Source organism: Heloderma suspectum, chromosome 4, assembly GCF_057233095.1.
Source record: "Heloderma suspectum isolate Gila_16-S chromosome 4, 16-S_ref, whole genome shotgun sequence".
Lineage (NCBI taxonomy): Eukaryota > Metazoa > Chordata > Lepidosauria > Squamata > Helodermatidae > Heloderma > Heloderma suspectum.
The window spans coordinates 312,046,571-312,064,827 of record NC_139461.1 but is presented as its reverse complement, the minus strand read 5'-3'; the positions used below and the strand labels follow the sequence as shown (position 1 = coordinate 312,064,827).

At 47.6% G+C, this 18,257-nt stretch overlaps 1 protein-coding gene across 3 annotated transcripts in view; it reads right to left on the bottom strand.

Moving 5' to 3' along the window:
• Positions 1-18,257, bottom strand: part of TM9SF4 (transmembrane 9 superfamily member 4) — a 42,337-nt gene that overhangs the window by 13,939 nt on the left and 10,141 nt on the right. For all 3 annotated transcript variants that reach the window (XM_084854558.1, XM_084854559.1, XM_084854560.1), the window contains exons 4-15: positions 16,405-16,573; positions 16,167-16,296; positions 14,728-14,851; positions 9,151-9,269; positions 7,584-7,695; positions 4,936-5,006; positions 4,522-4,654; positions 3,001-3,082; positions 2,831-2,906; positions 2,065-2,148; positions 812-987; positions 68-131 (exon numbers count right to left, since the gene is read on the bottom strand). In XM_084854558.1, the coding sequence (XP_084710684.1) occupies positions 68-131; positions 812-987; positions 2,065-2,148; positions 2,831-2,906; positions 3,001-3,082; positions 4,522-4,654; positions 4,936-5,006; positions 7,584-7,695; positions 9,151-9,269; positions 14,728-14,851; positions 16,167-16,296; positions 16,405-16,573 (1,340 nt within the window). The remainder of the gene's footprint in view (positions 1-67; positions 132-811; positions 988-2,064; positions 2,149-2,830; positions 2,907-3,000; positions 3,083-4,521; positions 4,655-4,935; positions 5,007-7,583; positions 7,696-9,150; positions 9,270-14,727; positions 14,852-16,166; positions 16,297-16,404; positions 16,574-18,257) is intronic.

Sequence of the window (18,257 nt, the reverse complement as noted above, 5' to 3'; positions counted from 1 at the left end):
AACGCATACAGCAGCAGCTGGCTGGGATCCCCACTTCAGAAAGGAAGAGGGTGGCAATGGTGCTTACACTGAAGATGAAGAAAAGTTCAATGAACATGGCTCCAAAAGGTAGAATCCCAGCCATTAGAATCCTAAGGAGCAGAGAGAGCAAAAGCGGTTACTATGCAAGCATGTTGAAGGGTTACATTTCAAACCAATGACTGCCCATTCATGTCTGTAGCCTAAAATACTGCAAGAATACCTGGGGCTCTCTAACTATGAACATGGGTCAGATCAAAGTTCATCCAGATCAGCATCCATTTCTGACAACAGCGAGACAGATGCCTCCAGGGAAGCCCATAAGCAGGGCATGAAGGCAATTGCTCCATGCTGCTTTTTGTCTCCCCCAGCAACTGCTATTCTATTCAGGGACCATGGCTACTAGCTCCAGCTGTGGGTGGTTCAGTTGCTGGTGGTAGCAGTTTGACAATACAAGTAGTCCAAAGAGGCAGAACATTCCACCCCTGCTAGAAAACCTCCCTTCCAGCAACTGAACAACAGTCCTTCCAAAAGGACTCAAAGGGAGCCATCCAATTCTGGGTGGCTCGGCTGGACTTCATGCCAAACCCAGTCAGAAGCGGCAATGCAGCACTCCTGCTCCCCTCCGTGCCTGAACTGGCTGTGGAAGAGACTGGCAGAAGAGCCTGGAGGACAGGGAAGGAGCCAGGACTCTCCCCAAGCCTTTTTGCAGCAATGCGCTCATGGTCCCCCAGAGGCCCCCCCACAGCGATTTGGCTCAGTCGGACTGGGAAAGGCTTTCCTGGCCACTCACCCAACAAATCTGTTCATGTACCACCTCTGCTCCGGGATCTGCCTTGGAATCTGATTGGTCCGCACAGGATTGTCGTACGGCTGCTTGAGAAATCCGAAGTAGTAGCCCAGGTAGACCAGGGGTAAGGAGATGCCAAACCACATGCAGAGGAGAGCCACCATGGTGGGGAATGGGACCTGCAAACAGTAGCCCAACCCTCAGAACAGCTGGCCAGCCAAAGCTCCACACCAAGTTGAGCTGGACCTGGCAAAAGGAGCTGTCCTGGAGCACCTCTGTGCCTGTGCCCCGCCCCACTCCACCTCCAGCACATCTGCATGAAAGGTTCACAAAAGGTGCTACTGTTGGTTGACATTACGGCAGAGACAGAGCATGCAGCGCTCGGTATTTCACAATGTAGTAGCCCCTGCTCCACCCAAAGGCTCAATACCAAAGGCTCAATACATCCAAGCTCAATACCTCAGGGTGACCCATTGCATGGAAGAAACGTGTGTAGGGGGGAGGGAGAGGTTAAGGGATATTCCTGCTTTCTGCTTATTGAAAAGCTCAATAAAATCTAATTAAGGTGGCCAAGACAAAAGAACAACTTTATTAAAAAACCAACAACAATAGCACAAATAAGGATCAAATAATTAAACTGTGGAAGGGCAAAAAAGTGAGGGAGATCTCGAAAAGGGTATGCAAAAGGCAGGGTTTTAAGGAGGGATTTGAAGGCATCATGATCAGAGAAAGAGAGAATCAGAAAGAGAGAGAGAGAGAGAGGAGGCAGCTATTCTAGCGCTGAGAACTGGCCTGGCAGAAAGCATACATGGAAGATCATACAGGCAAATTACATGGTATGCAATTCCTAATGATAAAAAATGTGTCCTGTTTGGGTATTTACAGAATGTTATTGATAACTTGAATTTAGAAATTGTTGGTAAAGGTCTTTTTAATACATACAGAAATGACATCCCAGCAGTACGAGTGATGGTGGTGGTGGGGAAAACTCTCCTCCATTCTCAGAACGCTTTTATAGAATGTGGGATATTGATATTGCCACAATGACAAAATTAATGCATTGTGTGTTTATGAGGGACACTGAAACAAATGGCCAGCCAGCTGAAAAGAATAGTCAACGTTTGTTGTGTATCAGGACAGAAATATATACAAAGACACAAAAGAAAGCCATGAATACAAGAGGTAGGTAAGAGTAGACCTAGAGAGGCATTTGCACAGAGAGCAAGGAGAAGAGGAGGAGACAGGAAGATACACACCGCTCCTGATGAGTGTTTGCCCCAGATGAAGCAGTTCAGGATGAAGCATATCCCAAAGACGACGCCTGGGTACAGGGTGGCTGTCTGCAAGGAAGAAAGCAACCTGGACTGAATGGTGCCCTGCCTGGGGAAGGAGAATCAGCAGCAGAGGACACAGGTAGGGCTGCAGGGAATCTCTGGTTTGGTACCACTTCAGCAAAGTTCAGCAGCCCGAGAACCTTTGTGGGAGCTGGTGCAATATGAATCAGGAAATCCCCTGTTCAGTTTTCACTCCTGCTATGACTTAGCCAATGTCTCTCGCTCTGTCTCAGTACACACACACACCTCTCTGCAACATGGTGACAATTTTAAAACGCTAAGCATCAGCATCGTAACACCACCTCAGTTTGCCTCGTGCCCTGGATGCTGTGGAGAAAAAGCTGAAACCATTACAAACCAGAAGCAGAACAGACATCTGCAAAGCCACTTCGTTTGCACAAATGGCTACATCTGATTTCTCCGATACTCGATAGGTTCTCTTGTTAATACCGAGCCAGCAATTCTTTTCCCCCTAATTATGTCAGGGCTACTTCTGACCGCCACTCAGCTCCTTTTAGAAAAAAACTTGCTACTGCAGTAGCATCATCAGGACAAAACGAGGCTCCCTGAAGTTTGACTCTGGCCATACCCATGGGCGTTCCCAACTCCCTTGGACGCTCCTTGAACAGGGAGTTGCCAACTCCCTTGGACTCCCGCCCACCCACCCCCCGGCAGCAGGATCACTTACGCAGAAAGCACCTTTTTTCCACCGATGGCCTTTCAGTGTCCGATATAACCGGCCAGCGGAGAAACCGCCAAAAACCCTAGGGCAGGGCAAGGAGGGAAAAAAGCAGAGGGTTACCTCCCATCACCTGTCAGGTACAGGCCTGTTGGACACAAGGTTGCAGCCACACCTACCCCATGAACATGAAGAGGAAGCAGGCAGTGGTCATCAGGGCACCCCGGCTAGAAGGAGACAGCATCCCCAGCATGGCCACAACTGCAAGACAAGACAGGAAGGATAAGAGAACACCAAAGGCCACCACTCTAAAACCACTAGGCCACAAAACACAAATGGGTGGACATGGGCCGAGTTTGTCCTCCAAACTAGCTACAATTCAAAGTGCTTGCACACACAGGGGCTCACTTTTCAAAATATTCATGTAACTCACTTGCCCACCACTGCACCAGATACTGTCTTCACAACTCCCTGTAACACAGAAGGTGTCACTTCACAGGATGGAGATGGGGGGCTTAAAAGGTGGCACAAGGAAGAGAGCTGCCCCTGGGCACTAGAGCCCAAAGGAAGCTGATGGAACCAGACACCAGCAGATATGCCTGGCAACGGAAGCTGAAGGCTAGGGACAATTTCCAGAGGAAGGAAATAGATAGAAGAGGCTTGTGGTATAGGGCTGAGTGGAGAAAAATCAGGATGAGAGGAATCCCTGCACTGCTGCACTTAGAGTAGTGGATGTCAAGGGAGTTTCAGGAGTGCTTCATCTCTGCCTCCTTCCCAAGGCCTGGTGAGAGCAGGACACCATCTCTTGCCCTTTGCGAACTGTCAAAAAACAAGACCAGATGCACCGGAGTTTCACCCAGACCTGTCAGAACTGTGGCACTCTCTTCTTCCCACAACACGCTTCTAAGCCATCATCCTAAAACCACGGAGATGGTGGAAAGAGCCATCTAGTCTAACTCCATTCACGAAGCAGGACCATTATTTATGTAGTACCACCAGTGTGCATGGCGCTTTGCCAAATACAGTAAGACAGGTTTCTGCCCCGCAGAGCTTACAGTCTAAAATCTGACACAGGAGAAACAACCTAGGAAGTGGAGGAACGTGGATGCAGGGGTAAACAGGGAGGCAACATGCAGACGTTTCACTTCCGCCTGCTTAGGCTTTCAGTAGGGCATGGAAGCTAGGAGACTGCGCCAAAGGGTCTGGAAGAGGGATCTGAAGGAAGTAAGAGAGGCGGTGTCACACAGGTGTTCTGGAAGGCCATTCCACGCTTACAGGGAAATAAGAAAAGGGGGTCTTTTGAGGGTGCAGGAGATCTTTGGACAGTAGAGGGGCTGGCGGAGGGAAAGTCATGGGTGGGAAAGTATTAGGATACAAGGGCAGAGAGAAAACAGGACAAAGACAAGGGCATGGAGAACTCTGAAGATAAAGCCACACTGATCAACCCATGAAGTCCAGACCGCGGAGGAACCAGCTGGTTCAACAGAAGGTAGCACTCAACCAGTCTGACCCGTCTCCCCATCTGCACTTCACATACAAGAACACTCAGACGAAGCTTCCCCAACCTGGTGCCCTTCAGGTGTGTTGGACTGCAACTCCCATCATTCCCAGCCAGCATAGCCATGCTGGCTGGGAATTGCAGTCCAACACACCTGGAGGGCACCAGGTTGAGGAAGCCTGCTCCAGGTAATTTTACTCACAAATAACAATCAGGATCATGCAGAAGAGCTGGATTCCGGAGCCCAACAGGGAGCTGAGGATCATGGGATACCGAGGGGGCCTGAAGACATCGCCATGCACCAGCTTCCACCCCGACTCCTCCATGGTATCTTCCTGCAGGGGAAACCCAAGACATGGCAGGACTGGTATTGGGCCTACGAAGAGGGGTGTGTACAAGATGGAGTGAAACACACACAGCACTCCCCACCCTGCACACCAGGGGCTCTCCCCTCTCTTCCTATGGGAAACAGGATGTTGAACATCCAGCTTCAGGGCTCTCCTGATGTGCATAAGTAGTTTTATTGGCTGCCTCCCCCCGCCAAATGGAGACTCTGGAAACACCATCAGAAGCCAGGGAAAGATCCTCCCCCCGCTTCCTGTCATGCATCACCTACAATGTCATCTTCCTTGTTGTAGTTGGCAATATCCTTCCGAAGCGTCCGGATAATGATCATGCTGAGAATACCTGAAAAGCAGAAACCCTGGAATGAGCCAATTCCAACCCATCCTGCTGAGCACAGAAGTGTCCACCCACCACGCATGCATATGCAGCAGTTGTGAAAGGAGGGGGTGGGGGAGATGGATTGGCATCCAGCCTTCAATCCACAAATACCCACAACTTCACCCTTGTTCACAGGTAGTGCCACTGGGGGTGGGGGAGGATCAGTTAATTATTATTTCATTTATATCCTGCCCTTTCCCCCTCTTGCAAGGAGCCCAAGGCAGCTTACACAGTTCTCCTCTTCTCCATTTTAACAACCCTGTGAGGCTGAGAATCAGTGGCTAGTCCAAAGTCCCCCAGTGAGATTCATGGACAAGTGGGGGCTAGAACCTGGATCTCCTAAGTCCCAGTCTAACACTCTGACCACTACACCACACTGCACTTTCAGTCCCACATGGCCAAGAATACCTTGGCAGCCAAGGTATTCACTTCCTTGTGCTTTCTGCATTAGCATCCGGATGCCCACCAAAAGCACAGGGACTCGCCACTTGCCTAGGCACGTGGGCCTCCACCTCAGCACAAGCCATTTAATTTCCTCACCAGTGATATTATACTCTTCCTGGGGGTGGGACCGCCTCAAGGTCAGCGGCACATACACAGCTGCCTTATACACGCAGAGTATTTGTCCATCTAACTCAGTCATGTCCATTCTGACTGGCCGTGGCTCGCCAAAGCCTCCAGCAGATGTCTCCCCTAGCTTCAACACCTGAGATCTCAGGGATTAAAGCTGGGTCCATCTGCATGTACGGCACATGCTGCGCTGGTGAGCTATGGTCCCTCCTACATGTAACTGTCTCCAATACAACATTTCCTCCTGGCAAGAATTCATTAGGTCACTGGTACCAGCCATGATGTTATTAGGAAGCAGCAACTGCTTGCTACATCAGCACATTCTCAAACGAGGGGAAAATCTTCACTGGCTTGGTCCAAGTTGAGGACTTTTACACTAGGCTTTCCCTTGAGCAAACCTGGCCAAGGATGACAACAATGGGCTGGTGTGCATTTCAGGCCTGCTCCTTCAACAGGGCAGCCCTTGCGGAGAGGTGTACATAGCTGTTAGGGACACATGGCATCAAATCCTTCGCTATGCAATTGTTTGCAAGCCTGCTATAGGCAGGAGATGCACATCTGTCGGGCTGCCCTGTTGGATGGCAGGGTGGAGGCAGCAACATTTTCAGTAAGGAAAGCAACGTTCATAAAAAGATCCAAAGACCTGACCTTGGAAATAGTCAGCATTATATCGTGTGCGTGCGTGCACCCCCCACCCCCGCCAAGCCTTGTGTATTTTAAAGATCATTTGCCCCAATTGTTTCCCTCTATACTTCATAATTACCACACTAAAGTTAACACCACAGGTCAGGCACCCACTGAACAATGCTGGGACTCCTATGTGTGGATTCTCTGAAATATTTTGTATATTCCTCTGTTGTATTCTATTATTATAGCAAATTACACCATTGTGCCATATATGATGGGCATTCCCACACGGGTTGTTTACTGAGCCTGTATTACTTGTCTTACTTCCCTAGTTTTTTGCACTTCTTCCTCTGCCCACTAGAGTGTTCCCGTTCCTTTCCTGCCTGAGTTGGGAGCATGTGTCTTCCTCTCTGCTTCCCAAAAGGGGTAAAATGACAGAGACGTGTGCGCCTTTGGCACACTTCACATATAGCCCCACTTAATTGACATACAGATGTCTTGAGGAAATTATCATCTATAGCATTCAACACGGTCTGTGACTCCTCCCCTCTGACTCCTGAAATGGCAACGTGCTCTGTCTGGACAAGCCATGCATGGATCAGCCCTATAAAACTTAACCCTATTTATAGCCAGCAAGGCTGAGGCACAGCAATACCTTCAAGCAACAGGAGCTTCAAACATGGATAAATGCACTTGAGCACACAAGCCACTAGCAGGGGAAACAGACTTTAAAAAGCCACCAGCCAAGGTGCCATGGATATCAGAGCATATATTTACAATCAGTTTACAATCCTTGCATACCTTCTTCACAGCCTTTCAGAGTCCTGGTCTACACATACAAGACTATGAGGTGATGAAGTGCAATGCGCTACTGGGTATTGCATTTTTTAATGATCCCCTGAATTAAGGGGGAGCATTAAGGAGCACATTAACCCTGAAAAGGGGAAACCAGACAAGTAGGGCAAGGGATGGGCTAGAAAAGTTAGCCCTATGTTCCCATTTTCTATTGGCAGAGCATTTTTTTAATGTTAGGGTGCATCAAAAGTGATCCACCTATAGTCTGAAGTGGTCCGGCTCATTACATTACCAACCTGTTTATAAACGTCATTCTGTTTGTGAACAGGATGCTGAGAGCAAGCATCAGTAAGTTGTCCAAAGCTAGGTAACAAAGCTAGGATTTGAATCCAGGTCAGCTACTAGATTATTTCAGATTTGTTACTCATTCAGGCATATATGGTATAACATGCTACTTATGTGCAAGGTCCCCAATCCTACCATGTAGCAGCTACACACACACACACACACACACACACACACACACACACACACAGGCTTCTCTCTCACCTGAAAGGAAGAAGACAACCACGACGGAATTAATGATGGAGAACCAATGTATCTGCACATCACTCATTGTGAGGTAAGTGTCCCAACGGGAAGCCCATTTGATGTCACTTTCCTGCAGGAGATTAGCCCATTTAGTTGACTGATTGCCATGCACTGAGGAACTTCACTATTATTCCCATGCTAGAGATGGAAAACTGAGGCTGAGAGGTAAGATTGACTTACCCAGCAATCCTTTATTTATGAACTGCTTTTCAGCAAAGGCCCTCAATGTGGTGTACAACATAAAATATAATTGTCTTGATAGCATAAAATTATTGTATTTTTTCATTTTAGAAATTATGGTTATATATTTTTATAAACCGATACAGCTTATGAAGTTTTTATATATGTATGCTTAAGTTTAATTAAAAACTTATTTCCATATTAATTTTAGTTTTCCTTGATGGACTACTGGGTCCAAAATGCACTGGATGATAATAAATATTGTCCCTGGTTTACCCCATTGTTTTTCTACTCTTAGAGCCTCGTGTGGCGCAGAGTGGTAGGCGGCAGTACTGCAACTCTCCCCACAACCTGAGTTCAATCCCAGCGGAAGCCGGGTCTCGGGTAGCCGGCTCAGGTTGACTCAGCCTTCCATCCTCCCGAGGTCGGTAAAATGAGTACCCAGCTTGCTGGGGGAAAGGTAGTCACGACTGGGGAAGGCAATGGCAAACCACCCTGCTACAGTCTGCCATGAAAACGCCAGCGCAAGCAGCGTCCCTCTAGGGATCAGTAATAACCCAGTGCTTGCACAGGAGGAACCTTTCCTTCCCTTTCTACTCTTGGTTTCTACTCTTGGTTTGCCTGCCAGAAAAAACACTCACTCCAACTGCCTGTTACCCTGGGGATTGCACACTCCATCTGACCCCATCCATTGACCAATGCCTGAAGGCTGCCGAGTTGCATGAATGTGTGTGTTTGGAGTGGGTGGGGGGGGAAATGGTATTGTTTTGTTTTGTTTTATTTCAGTCTGCTGAAAGCCACCTTGAGAATCATTTGACTGAAACCAAGGTATAAGAGTTTGAAAGAAATACAGCACAAAATACATCTCCCAGCCTAGCAGCAGTCTACTTGAATACTGAATAAGGGCAATCCAAAACCTTGGTGTACCAGAAACATTGTAACTGATTCCCCCACAGTTGTAATGGAGTACGGCATGGAAGATTTCCCTTGGGCGGGAATTTGGCCACATGGGTGCCACCACTGAAAAAGCTCCACTCCTAGAGGAGGTTAATCTTCCTTCAGACAAAGTTGGTACCTGAAGCAAGATTTGTTCAGTGAAGCTCAAATTATGGTGAGGAGTTATTTAGTTTTAAATACATACATGGGAGAAAAGGGCTCCCTTAAATATGGCTGATGCGGGACTTGAACTTCTGCCACCCTCTGGATCCACTGGCTCTCATCCTTCTCTTGGTTATGCTTCCCAGCCCTTGGCCATCTTCCCTCTATCACCACTTACCACTCCATGACCCTCCCTCCCTGGCCAGACAGCGACTCCCCTCCCCCACACCCCAGCCCAATCTCTCACCTTCCAGAGCACAGAGTAGGTGAAGAGCAGCTTGTTTTCCTTTGTGGGATCTATCTCCTGAGGGGCTGAGCTGGCAGCTTCGGGCAAAACACATGTACCCTTTTCATCGGTTTTCAGATCTAGAGAGCAAATGCTCACATCAGAAGAGCCCAACATACTTCTGCTGAGTGCCCCGATTCCACAGGCCCAGGCGCCATGCAAGTTTGAAGTTCCCTCACCCCACCAGTCTCGCATGGCGATCCTCTAGATGCACTGCCCACTGGGCCTTCCTATAGTCCCCGTGTTCATACCTTCTCAGTACTGCTGTGGGGGGCAGTAACATGTACACTGCCTTATGCTGAATCAGATCTTTGGTCCATCTAGCCCAGTATTCTCTACAACAGCCTTCTCCAACCTGGTGCCCTCCAGATATACACTGGACTACAACTCCTAGGATGCCCCAGTAGGGCTGGCTGGGGCATCTTGGGAATTTATTATTAATTTATTTACAATATTTATATACCGCTCCATATCTGGAGCAGGTTTGAGAGCACTGAACTAAAAAAAATAAAATAGTAAAAGAATAAAAAGATTAAAACACGTTAAAATTATACTTGTTTAAAAACACAATGCCAGTAAAAACCGTAACTGGTCAATTAAGGAATGCCTCCTAGAACAAGGCTGCTTTCAGGAAGTGCTAGAAACAACACAGTGTTGGCGCCTGCCTGACCTCCAGGGGCAGGGAATTCCAAAGAAAGGGGGCCACTATGCTGAAAGCTCTTCTCCTGGTGGCCTCCAACTGGGCCATGGATTCATGTGGAACCACCAGCAGCAAGCCCTACAATTACCTCAGTGGCTGGGCACGTTGGTAAGGGACAAAGCGCTCTCTCAGGTATCCAGGTCCCAGGTTGTTTAGGGCTTTGTTGTTGTTGCTGTTCAGTTGTTAAGTCGTGTCTGACTCTTCATGACCCCACGGACCATAGCACGCCAGGCCTTCCTGTCCTGAGCTCTCTCCTGGAGCGTGCTCAAGTCCATATTCATTGCATCGGTGATGCTATCCAGCCATCTCATCCTCTGCCGTCCCCGTCTCCTTTTGCCTTCGATCTTTCCCAGCATCAGGGTCTTTTCCAGGGAGTTTTCTCTTCGCATTAGGTGGACAAAATATTGGAGCTTCAGCTTCAGTATATTTCCTTCCAATGAGCACTCAGGGTTGATTTCCTTTAGGATTGACTGAATTGACCTCCTTGCAGTCCAGGGGACAAGTAAGAGTCTTCTCCAGCACCACAGTTCGAAAGCATCCATTCTTCGGCACTCAGCCTTCCTTATAGCCCAGCTCTCACAGCCATACGTTACTACTAGGAAAACCACAGCTTTGATTATACAAACCTTTGTCAGCAAGGTAATATCTCTGCTTCTTACTATGCTGTCTAGGTTTGCCATAGCTTTCCTCCCAAGGAGCAAGCGTCTTTTAATTTCATGGCTGCAGTCACCGTCTGTGGTGATCTTGGAGACCAAGAAAATAAAATCTGTCACTACTTCCATTTCTTCCCCTTCTATATGCCAGGAAGTGATGGGGCCACATGCCATGATCTTAGTTTTTTTGATGTTGAGTTTCAGACTAGCTTTTGCACTCTCCTCTTTCACCCTCAACAAGAGGCTCTTGAGATCCTCTTCGCTTTCTGCCATTAGGGTGGTATCGTCTGCGTATCTGAGGTTGTTGATAATTCTCCTGGCAATCTTAATTCCGACCTGTGATTCATCCAACCCGGCGTTTCTCATGATGTACTCTGCATATAAGTTAAATAAGCAGGGCGACAATATACAGCCTTGTCGTACTCCTTTCCCAATTTTGAACCAATTGGTTGTTCCATGTCCGGTTCTTACTGTTGCTTCATGACCCTCGCACAGGTTTCTCAGGATACAGGTAAGGTGGTCTGGTAATCCCATCTCTTCCAGAATTTGCCAGAGTTTATTGTGATCCACACAATCAAAGGCTTTAGCGTAGTCAATGAAGCAGAAATAGACGTTTTTCTGGAATTCTCTTGCTTTCTCCATGATCCAGCAAATGTTGGCGATTTGATCTCTAGTTCCTCTCCCTCTTCGAAACCCCACTTGTATTTCTGGTAGTTCTCAGTTCACATACTGCTGAAGCCTAGCTTGTAGGATTTTGAGCATAACCTTCCTGGCATGTGAAATGAGCGCAATTGTGCGGTAGTTTGAACATTCTTTGGCATTGCCCTTTTTTGGAATTGGAATGTAAACTGATCTTTTCTAATCTTGTGGCCACTGTTGAGTGTTCCAAATTCGTTGGCATATTGAGTGCAGCACTTTAACAGCATCATCTTTTAGGATTTTAAATAGCTCAGCTGGAATATTATCATCTCCCCTAGCTTTGTTGTTAGTAATGCTTCCTAAGGCCCACTTGACTTCATTCTTTAGGATGTCCGGCTCAAGTTCAGTGAACGCACTATCATGGCTATCAGGGACATTAAGATCTTCCCTGTATAGTTCTTCTTTGTATTCTTTCCACCTCTTCTAATCTCCTCTGCTTCCGCTAGGTCCCTGCCTTCTTTGTCCTTTATCATTCCCCTCTTTGCACAAAACGTTCCCTTGAGATCTCCGATTTTCTTGAAAAGATCTCTAGTCTTTCCCATTCTACTGTTTTCCTCGATTTCTTTGCATTGTTCATTTAAGAAGGCCTTCTTGTCTCTCCTTGCTATTCTCTGGAACTCTGCATTCAGTTGGATATATCTTCCCCTTTCTCCCTTGCTTTTCGCTTCCCTTCTTTCCTTAGCTACTTGTAAAGCCTCCTCAGACAGCCACTTGGCTTTCTTGCATTTCTTTTTCTTTGGGATGGATTGAGTTGCTGCCTCCTGAACAATGTTATGGACCTCTGTCCATAGTTCCTCAGGCACTCTGTCTATCAGGTCTAATCCCTTAAATCTATTCCTCACCTCCACTGTATATTCATAAGGGATATGATTTAGGTCATACCTGAATGGTTTAGTGGTTTTCCCTACGTTCTTCAGTTTAAGCTGAAATTTTGCAAGAAGCAGCTCATTACCTGAGCCACAGTCAGCTCCAGGTCTTGCACTGACTGACTGCAGCTTCTCCATCTTTGGCTGCAAAGTACATAATCAATCTGATTTCGATATTGACCATCTGGTGATGTCCACGTGTAGAGTCGTCTCTTGTGCTGTTGAAAAAGAGTGTTTGCTATGATCAGCGTGTTCTCTTGGCAAAACTGTATTAGCCTTTGTCCTGCTTCATTTTGTACACCAAGGCCATGCTTGCCTGTTACCCTGGTTGTTTCTTGACTTCCTACTTTAGCATTCCAATCCCCTATGATGAAGAGGACATCGTTTTTTGGTGTTAGTTCTAGAAGGTGTTGTAGGGCTTCATAGAACCAATCAACCTCCGCTTCTTCGGCCTCAGTGGCTGGGGCACAGACTTGAATTACTGTGATGTTGAATGGTTTGCCTTGGATTCGTAGTGAGATCATTCTATCGTTTTTGAGATTGTACCCCAGCACTGCTTTTCCCACCCTTTTGTTGACTATGAGTGCTACTCCATGTCTTCTATGGGATTCTTGCCCACAGTAGTAGATATAATGGTCACCTGAATTAAATTCGCCCACGCTTGTCCATTTTAGTTCACCGATTCCCAAGATGTCAATGTTCAATCTTGCCATCTCATGTTTGACCACCTCCAGCTTACCTTGATTCATTGATCTTTAGGAATTCTAGGTTCCTAAACAATATTGTTCTTTACAGCATGGGACTTTCTTTTCACCACCAGACACATCCACAGCTGAGTGTCCTTTCAGCTTTGACCCAGCCGCTTCACTCTTTCTGGCACTACTTGGAAATTCCCTCTGCTCTTCCCCAGTAGTATATTTATTGGGGAATAAATAAATAATTCCGACCTGAGGGGCTCATCTTCCGGCGTCATATCTTTTAGCCTTGTGACACGTTTCATGGGGTTTTCTTGGCAAGAATACTGGAGTGGGTTGCCATTTCCTTCTCCAGTGGACCACATTTTGAGTGAACTCTCCGCCATGACCTGTCCGTCTTGGGTGGCCCTGCACGGCATAGCTTATGACTCCACTGAGTTACGCAAGCCCCTTCACCACAACAAGGCAGTGATCCATGAAGGGGTTAGGGCTTTGTACACTACTACTAAAACTTTAAACCTGGCCCGGTAGCAAATAGGCAGCCAAGTGCAGTCCCCTCAGCGAAGGCGTTACTTGATGGAAAGGGACAGCTCCTGACCACAGCCAAGCTGCTGTGTTCTGCACTAGCTCCAGCTTCCGGAGCAGCCTTAAGGGCAGCCCCACATAGAGCGCATTGCAGTAATCCAGGCTTGAGGTTACTAGCTCCTGTATCACTGTGGCCAAGCAATCCCTTTCCAGGAGAGGCCGTAGTTGACAAACCAGCCAAAGCTGGTAAAAGGCACTCTGAGTCACCATGGACACTTTGGCTTCTAGCAACAATGATGGATCTCGCAGTACCCCCAAACTACGGACCTGATTTTTCAGACAGAGTGCAACCCCATCCAGAATAGGCAATGAGCCTATCTCCCAGACTCAGGAACCACTCACCCACAGGGCTTCTGTCCTGCCAGGACTCAATATCAGTTCATTGGCCCTCATCCATCCCATTACTGAGTTCAGGCACTGGTCCAGTACTTCAACAGCCTCTTCAGTTGTCACAGGGAGACAGAGCTGTGTGTCATCAGCATATTGATGGCACTTGGCTCCAAATCCCGTAATGACCGCTCCATATAGATGTTAAATAACATTGGGGTCAGGATGGTATCCTGTGAAACCCCATAGCTCAACTGCCAAGGGGCCAACATCACCCAGTGTTACTCTCTGAAATCAGTCCAGCAAGTAGGACCAGAACCACTGTAACACAGTGCCTCCAATACCCCTCCCACAGAGTCAATCCAGGAGGATACCATGCTCAGTGGTATCAAAAGCCAATGAGAGATCAAGCATAATTAACAGGGTTGCACTGCCCCTGTCCCTCTTTCAATAAAGGGCAACCAAGGCTGATTCAGTCCCATAACCAGGATGAAACCCAGATGGAAATGGGTCTACATAACCAGTATCCTCCAAGAGTGCCTGCAGTTGTTCCACCACGACCCTCTCCAGAACCTTCCCTAAAAAAGGGGGTATTTGCAACTGGGCAGTAGTTGTCTAAAACCATTGTAGTCCAGCACATCTGGTGTGCACCAGGTTGGGGAAGGCTGCTCTGTAGCAACTGGCCGCAACTCTCCAGGGTCTCAGACAGATGTTTTTCCAGTCCTGCTACCTGGGACTGAAGCTGGGGCCTTTTGAATGCATAGCCCCAAGCTATGAGCCCTCCCCTGAGATTAGCCAGAGGATGTCAAGGGCCCCTGTAGAGAGAGAAGCCAGGGGATCAAGCAAGAGCTGCTTCCTTCTCCCCACAGCTCCTCCGTGAAACACACACTCATAGAATGGGGAAGGTTCCATATTCCCTGATCCATAACGGAACCAAGAGAGCCTGGTCCCCCCCAGAGATACACAGAGAACATGCTTTGCTGAGCATTCAGGCAGTGCATAATGCCTCTTACCAGAAAGCTTAATGCTCTGTGGAATGACTTCAAAGCGAACCACCCTGTAGGTCGGCTCCTGGTTCTCTTCCACATCCTCTCTGTGGTAGTAAAGGATGAAGGAGAGGTGGTTGTGCAGGTAGAACTAAAACAGATTGACATTTAGAGATATGTTAGAAGCCCCAAAGCAAGAACATGCAACTTGAATGGGACAGTGTATGCCAGCCTCCCCCAACCTGGTGCCCTCCAGATGTGTTGGACTGCAACTCCTATAATTCCCAGCCATCGGCCATGCTGGCTAGGAATGATGGGAGTTGCAGTCCAACACATCTGGAGGTCACCAGGTTGGGAAGGCTGTACAGCATCCTCCCCTCAAGTAATCTGTGGCTGGGGCACCTCAGTCTCAGAGGTCTCCTGTAGGCAGCCAGGGCCGTGTCCCACGCTTCTCCGCACAAACTCTTCCCAATGAGAATGGAGCCCAGGTAGAAAGCCAAGCTAACTATATTCACTAGCATGCAAGTATTCTGTGCTCCCCCCACACACATGCACACACACCCAAAAATCATTCTTAATTCTGCAAGCAGAGTAAGTTATGCACATTAAATCACTAGCTATAATTTATTTTGCTCCTAAGGTTCGGGCTTTCAGGACTTTGGAACCAGCTGGCAAGGAACAGTGCACCAAAAAAAGAACATGGAGCTGGGAAGCGAGAGAATAGAAGATCCCTCACTGTACAGGGGGCTGGAAGCCCAACACCACCATGGAAGCACTTCATAATGATCAAAAGGACAAACTGGATGTTACAGAGGAGATGTGTAGATTAGTTTCCCAACATTTTTACCAGGATCTTTTGCCAGGAGCTGTTGTCTCCCCTGCAACTCCCACCAATGTCCAATCCATTCTCCCAGCATAACAGGTTCTCAGCACTAATGCCAGTTACACCCTGCATTTCAGGCTCTCCAAGCCCCATACCTCCCTGCAACCCAATATAAGAGGTGACTTGCAGGTTTGCTTAGCAAGGGAAGGCTCTCTCCTTCCACTCCTTGTTTCAGTGACTAAAGGAAGGAAGGAAGGAAGGAAGGAAGGAAGCAGGTGGCATGTTTCGGTAGCAGTACAGGTGGCAAGAGCTGGGGATCCCTATCAGCCTTTCTCAACTTGGCATCCTCCAGTGGTTTCGGATTACAGCTCCCAAAATTCCTGGCTGTTCACAAGGTTGGTTGGGGCTGAAGTCCATCTGCAGGGCACCAGACTGGAGAAGGCTGCCTCCTAGCACGCCTTCTCTTAGCATGGGAAGAGCTTCACACGCTGCACTCTTAGTGAGCAAAAGAATGTATTTTAGATCTCTGCTCCAGTGGAATTCATAAATTTAAAATACAGGGGACAATGCCCTCTCAGCCCTCCCTAACTGGTACCACTGAACCATCCCCACTTCTCCCAAGGTTAAAACAAGACATCTTCACCTTATTGCTGTCCGTGAACCCAAGCCGATAGCCATGTTCAAACTGAGTGTCTTTCTCCTTGTTCTTCTCTTCTTCCTCACGGTTTGAGTAGAACTCCAGCCTCGTGGCCACAGGCAAGTTGTCAGCGATGCTGCAACAACAAGCCCTTGGGTCAAACCTACTTGCCTACTGCCACTCATGGGTTATAAGGGGGGGTTCCTGCTGAAAGGTGTTCCATCGTGCCCAGAGTAGGACTCACAGGTGGACGTAGTACTCCTCCTGGATCCGCTCCGCAATCAGCTTGCTGTCTTCCTTTTTCAGGACTACAGGAGTGTTTGGAATATTGCACAAAACCTCACACTTCTTCTCAATGCTCATGAAAACCTGGAATGGAGTGTTGACAATCCGGTCCCCTCTGAGGACTTCACCTGCAAGGTTTTTGTGGGGGAGGGAGGGAGAGAAGAACACTATTAAGAGGAGGGCCCATCATTCGGTAGCAAAACAAGGCCCCAGGTTTTAATCGCTGGCATCTCCAGCTAAAAACATCTCAGGTATCAGGGCTACTAGTCAGAGTAGACCATACAGCTAGATGGAGCAACGGTTTGACTAAGGCAGCTTTGCACGTTACATCAACGGATATACTTAAGGCAATTCAACTTTAAATACCTGGCACAGAACTGAACTAATTCTATTCTATCCCTGATGCTGTTCAATATCTACATGAAACTGCTGGGAGAGATCAGGAGGAGGTTTGGGGCTGGATGTTATCAGTATGCTGATCACACCCAAATCTATTTTTCCTTAACATCTTTATCCAAGGAAGGTATGACTCCTCTGAATGACTGCCCGAAGTCAGTAATGGGCTGGATGAGGGAGAACAAGCTGAAGTTGAATCCAGGCAAGACAGGGGTGCTCATCGTGAAGGGTTCTGATTCAGGTATTGAGGTATTTCAAACAGTTCTGGATGGGGTTGCACTCCCCCTGCAGGAGCAAGTTCGTAGCTTGCGGGTGCTTCTTGACCCAACCCTGCTCCTGGTACCCCAGGTGGAGGCAATGGTGAGAAGTGCCTGTTATCAACTTTGGCTGATACGCCAGCTACACCCATTCCTGGAACATGTGGACCTGGTAACGATGGCACACGCATTGGTAACCTCTAGGCTTGATTTCTGTAATGCACTGTATTTGGGGCTGCCTGTATATTTAGTTCAGAAACTTCCACTGGTACAAAATATGGCAGCTAGGTTGGTCTCTGGGAGACCCCGTGGAGACCATATTACCCCAGTTTTAAAATCTTTGCACTGGCTGCCAATTTGTTTCTGAGCAAAATATAAAATCTTGCACGTTCTAGGTCCAAGGTACCTTAAGGAACGCATTCTCCCCTGCGTCCCAGTTTGCCACCTAAGTCCTCTGAGGGCTTTCTGCTGCAGCTGCCTAATGTGAGATTGGCAGCCACACACAAGATGACCTTTTCCTTTGCTGCCCCTCAGTTTTGGAATGGCCTGTGGGAGAAATGCGCCTGCTGACCAATTTGAAGGTTTTCAACCAGGCATTAAAGAATCTATTATTCCGGCAGGCCTTCCCTGTTTAGAGCTCTTGTTCCTTTTGCTGACTTTTGTATACTGTTTTTAAGCTGTGCTGTTTTATTGCTGGATTTTTAAAAAATTGTTTTTAGTTCAAAGTTGTTTTTAGTTATATATTGTTTGTATATACTGTCTGCATGCTTTTATGTAAATCGTTTTTAAACTTTGTATATTGTATTTTAATGTTTTAACTTTTGTAAACTGCCCAGAGAGCTTCCACTATGAGGCGGTATAGAAATGTTATCGAAATAATAATATTATTATTATTAATCCATGTTACTAGGAGGACAAAGTTCTTTCTGACTAGTTTCCACCTCTTTTCCAGGCTTTTTGGATGGGCACTGGGACCTCATACCTTTCTTTAGGAGCTACCTGAACTCTGCAGGGAGGCCCACCGCCCAGGGCTACGCACTCCCACACAAGATACAAGTAGAGTCAATCATCATCAGTCCCAATGAAGCACTTTGTGCTTTAACACTGGAACAAGGGCGAAACTGCGATATTGTGGTGACCGGACCTTGAGAACACAACC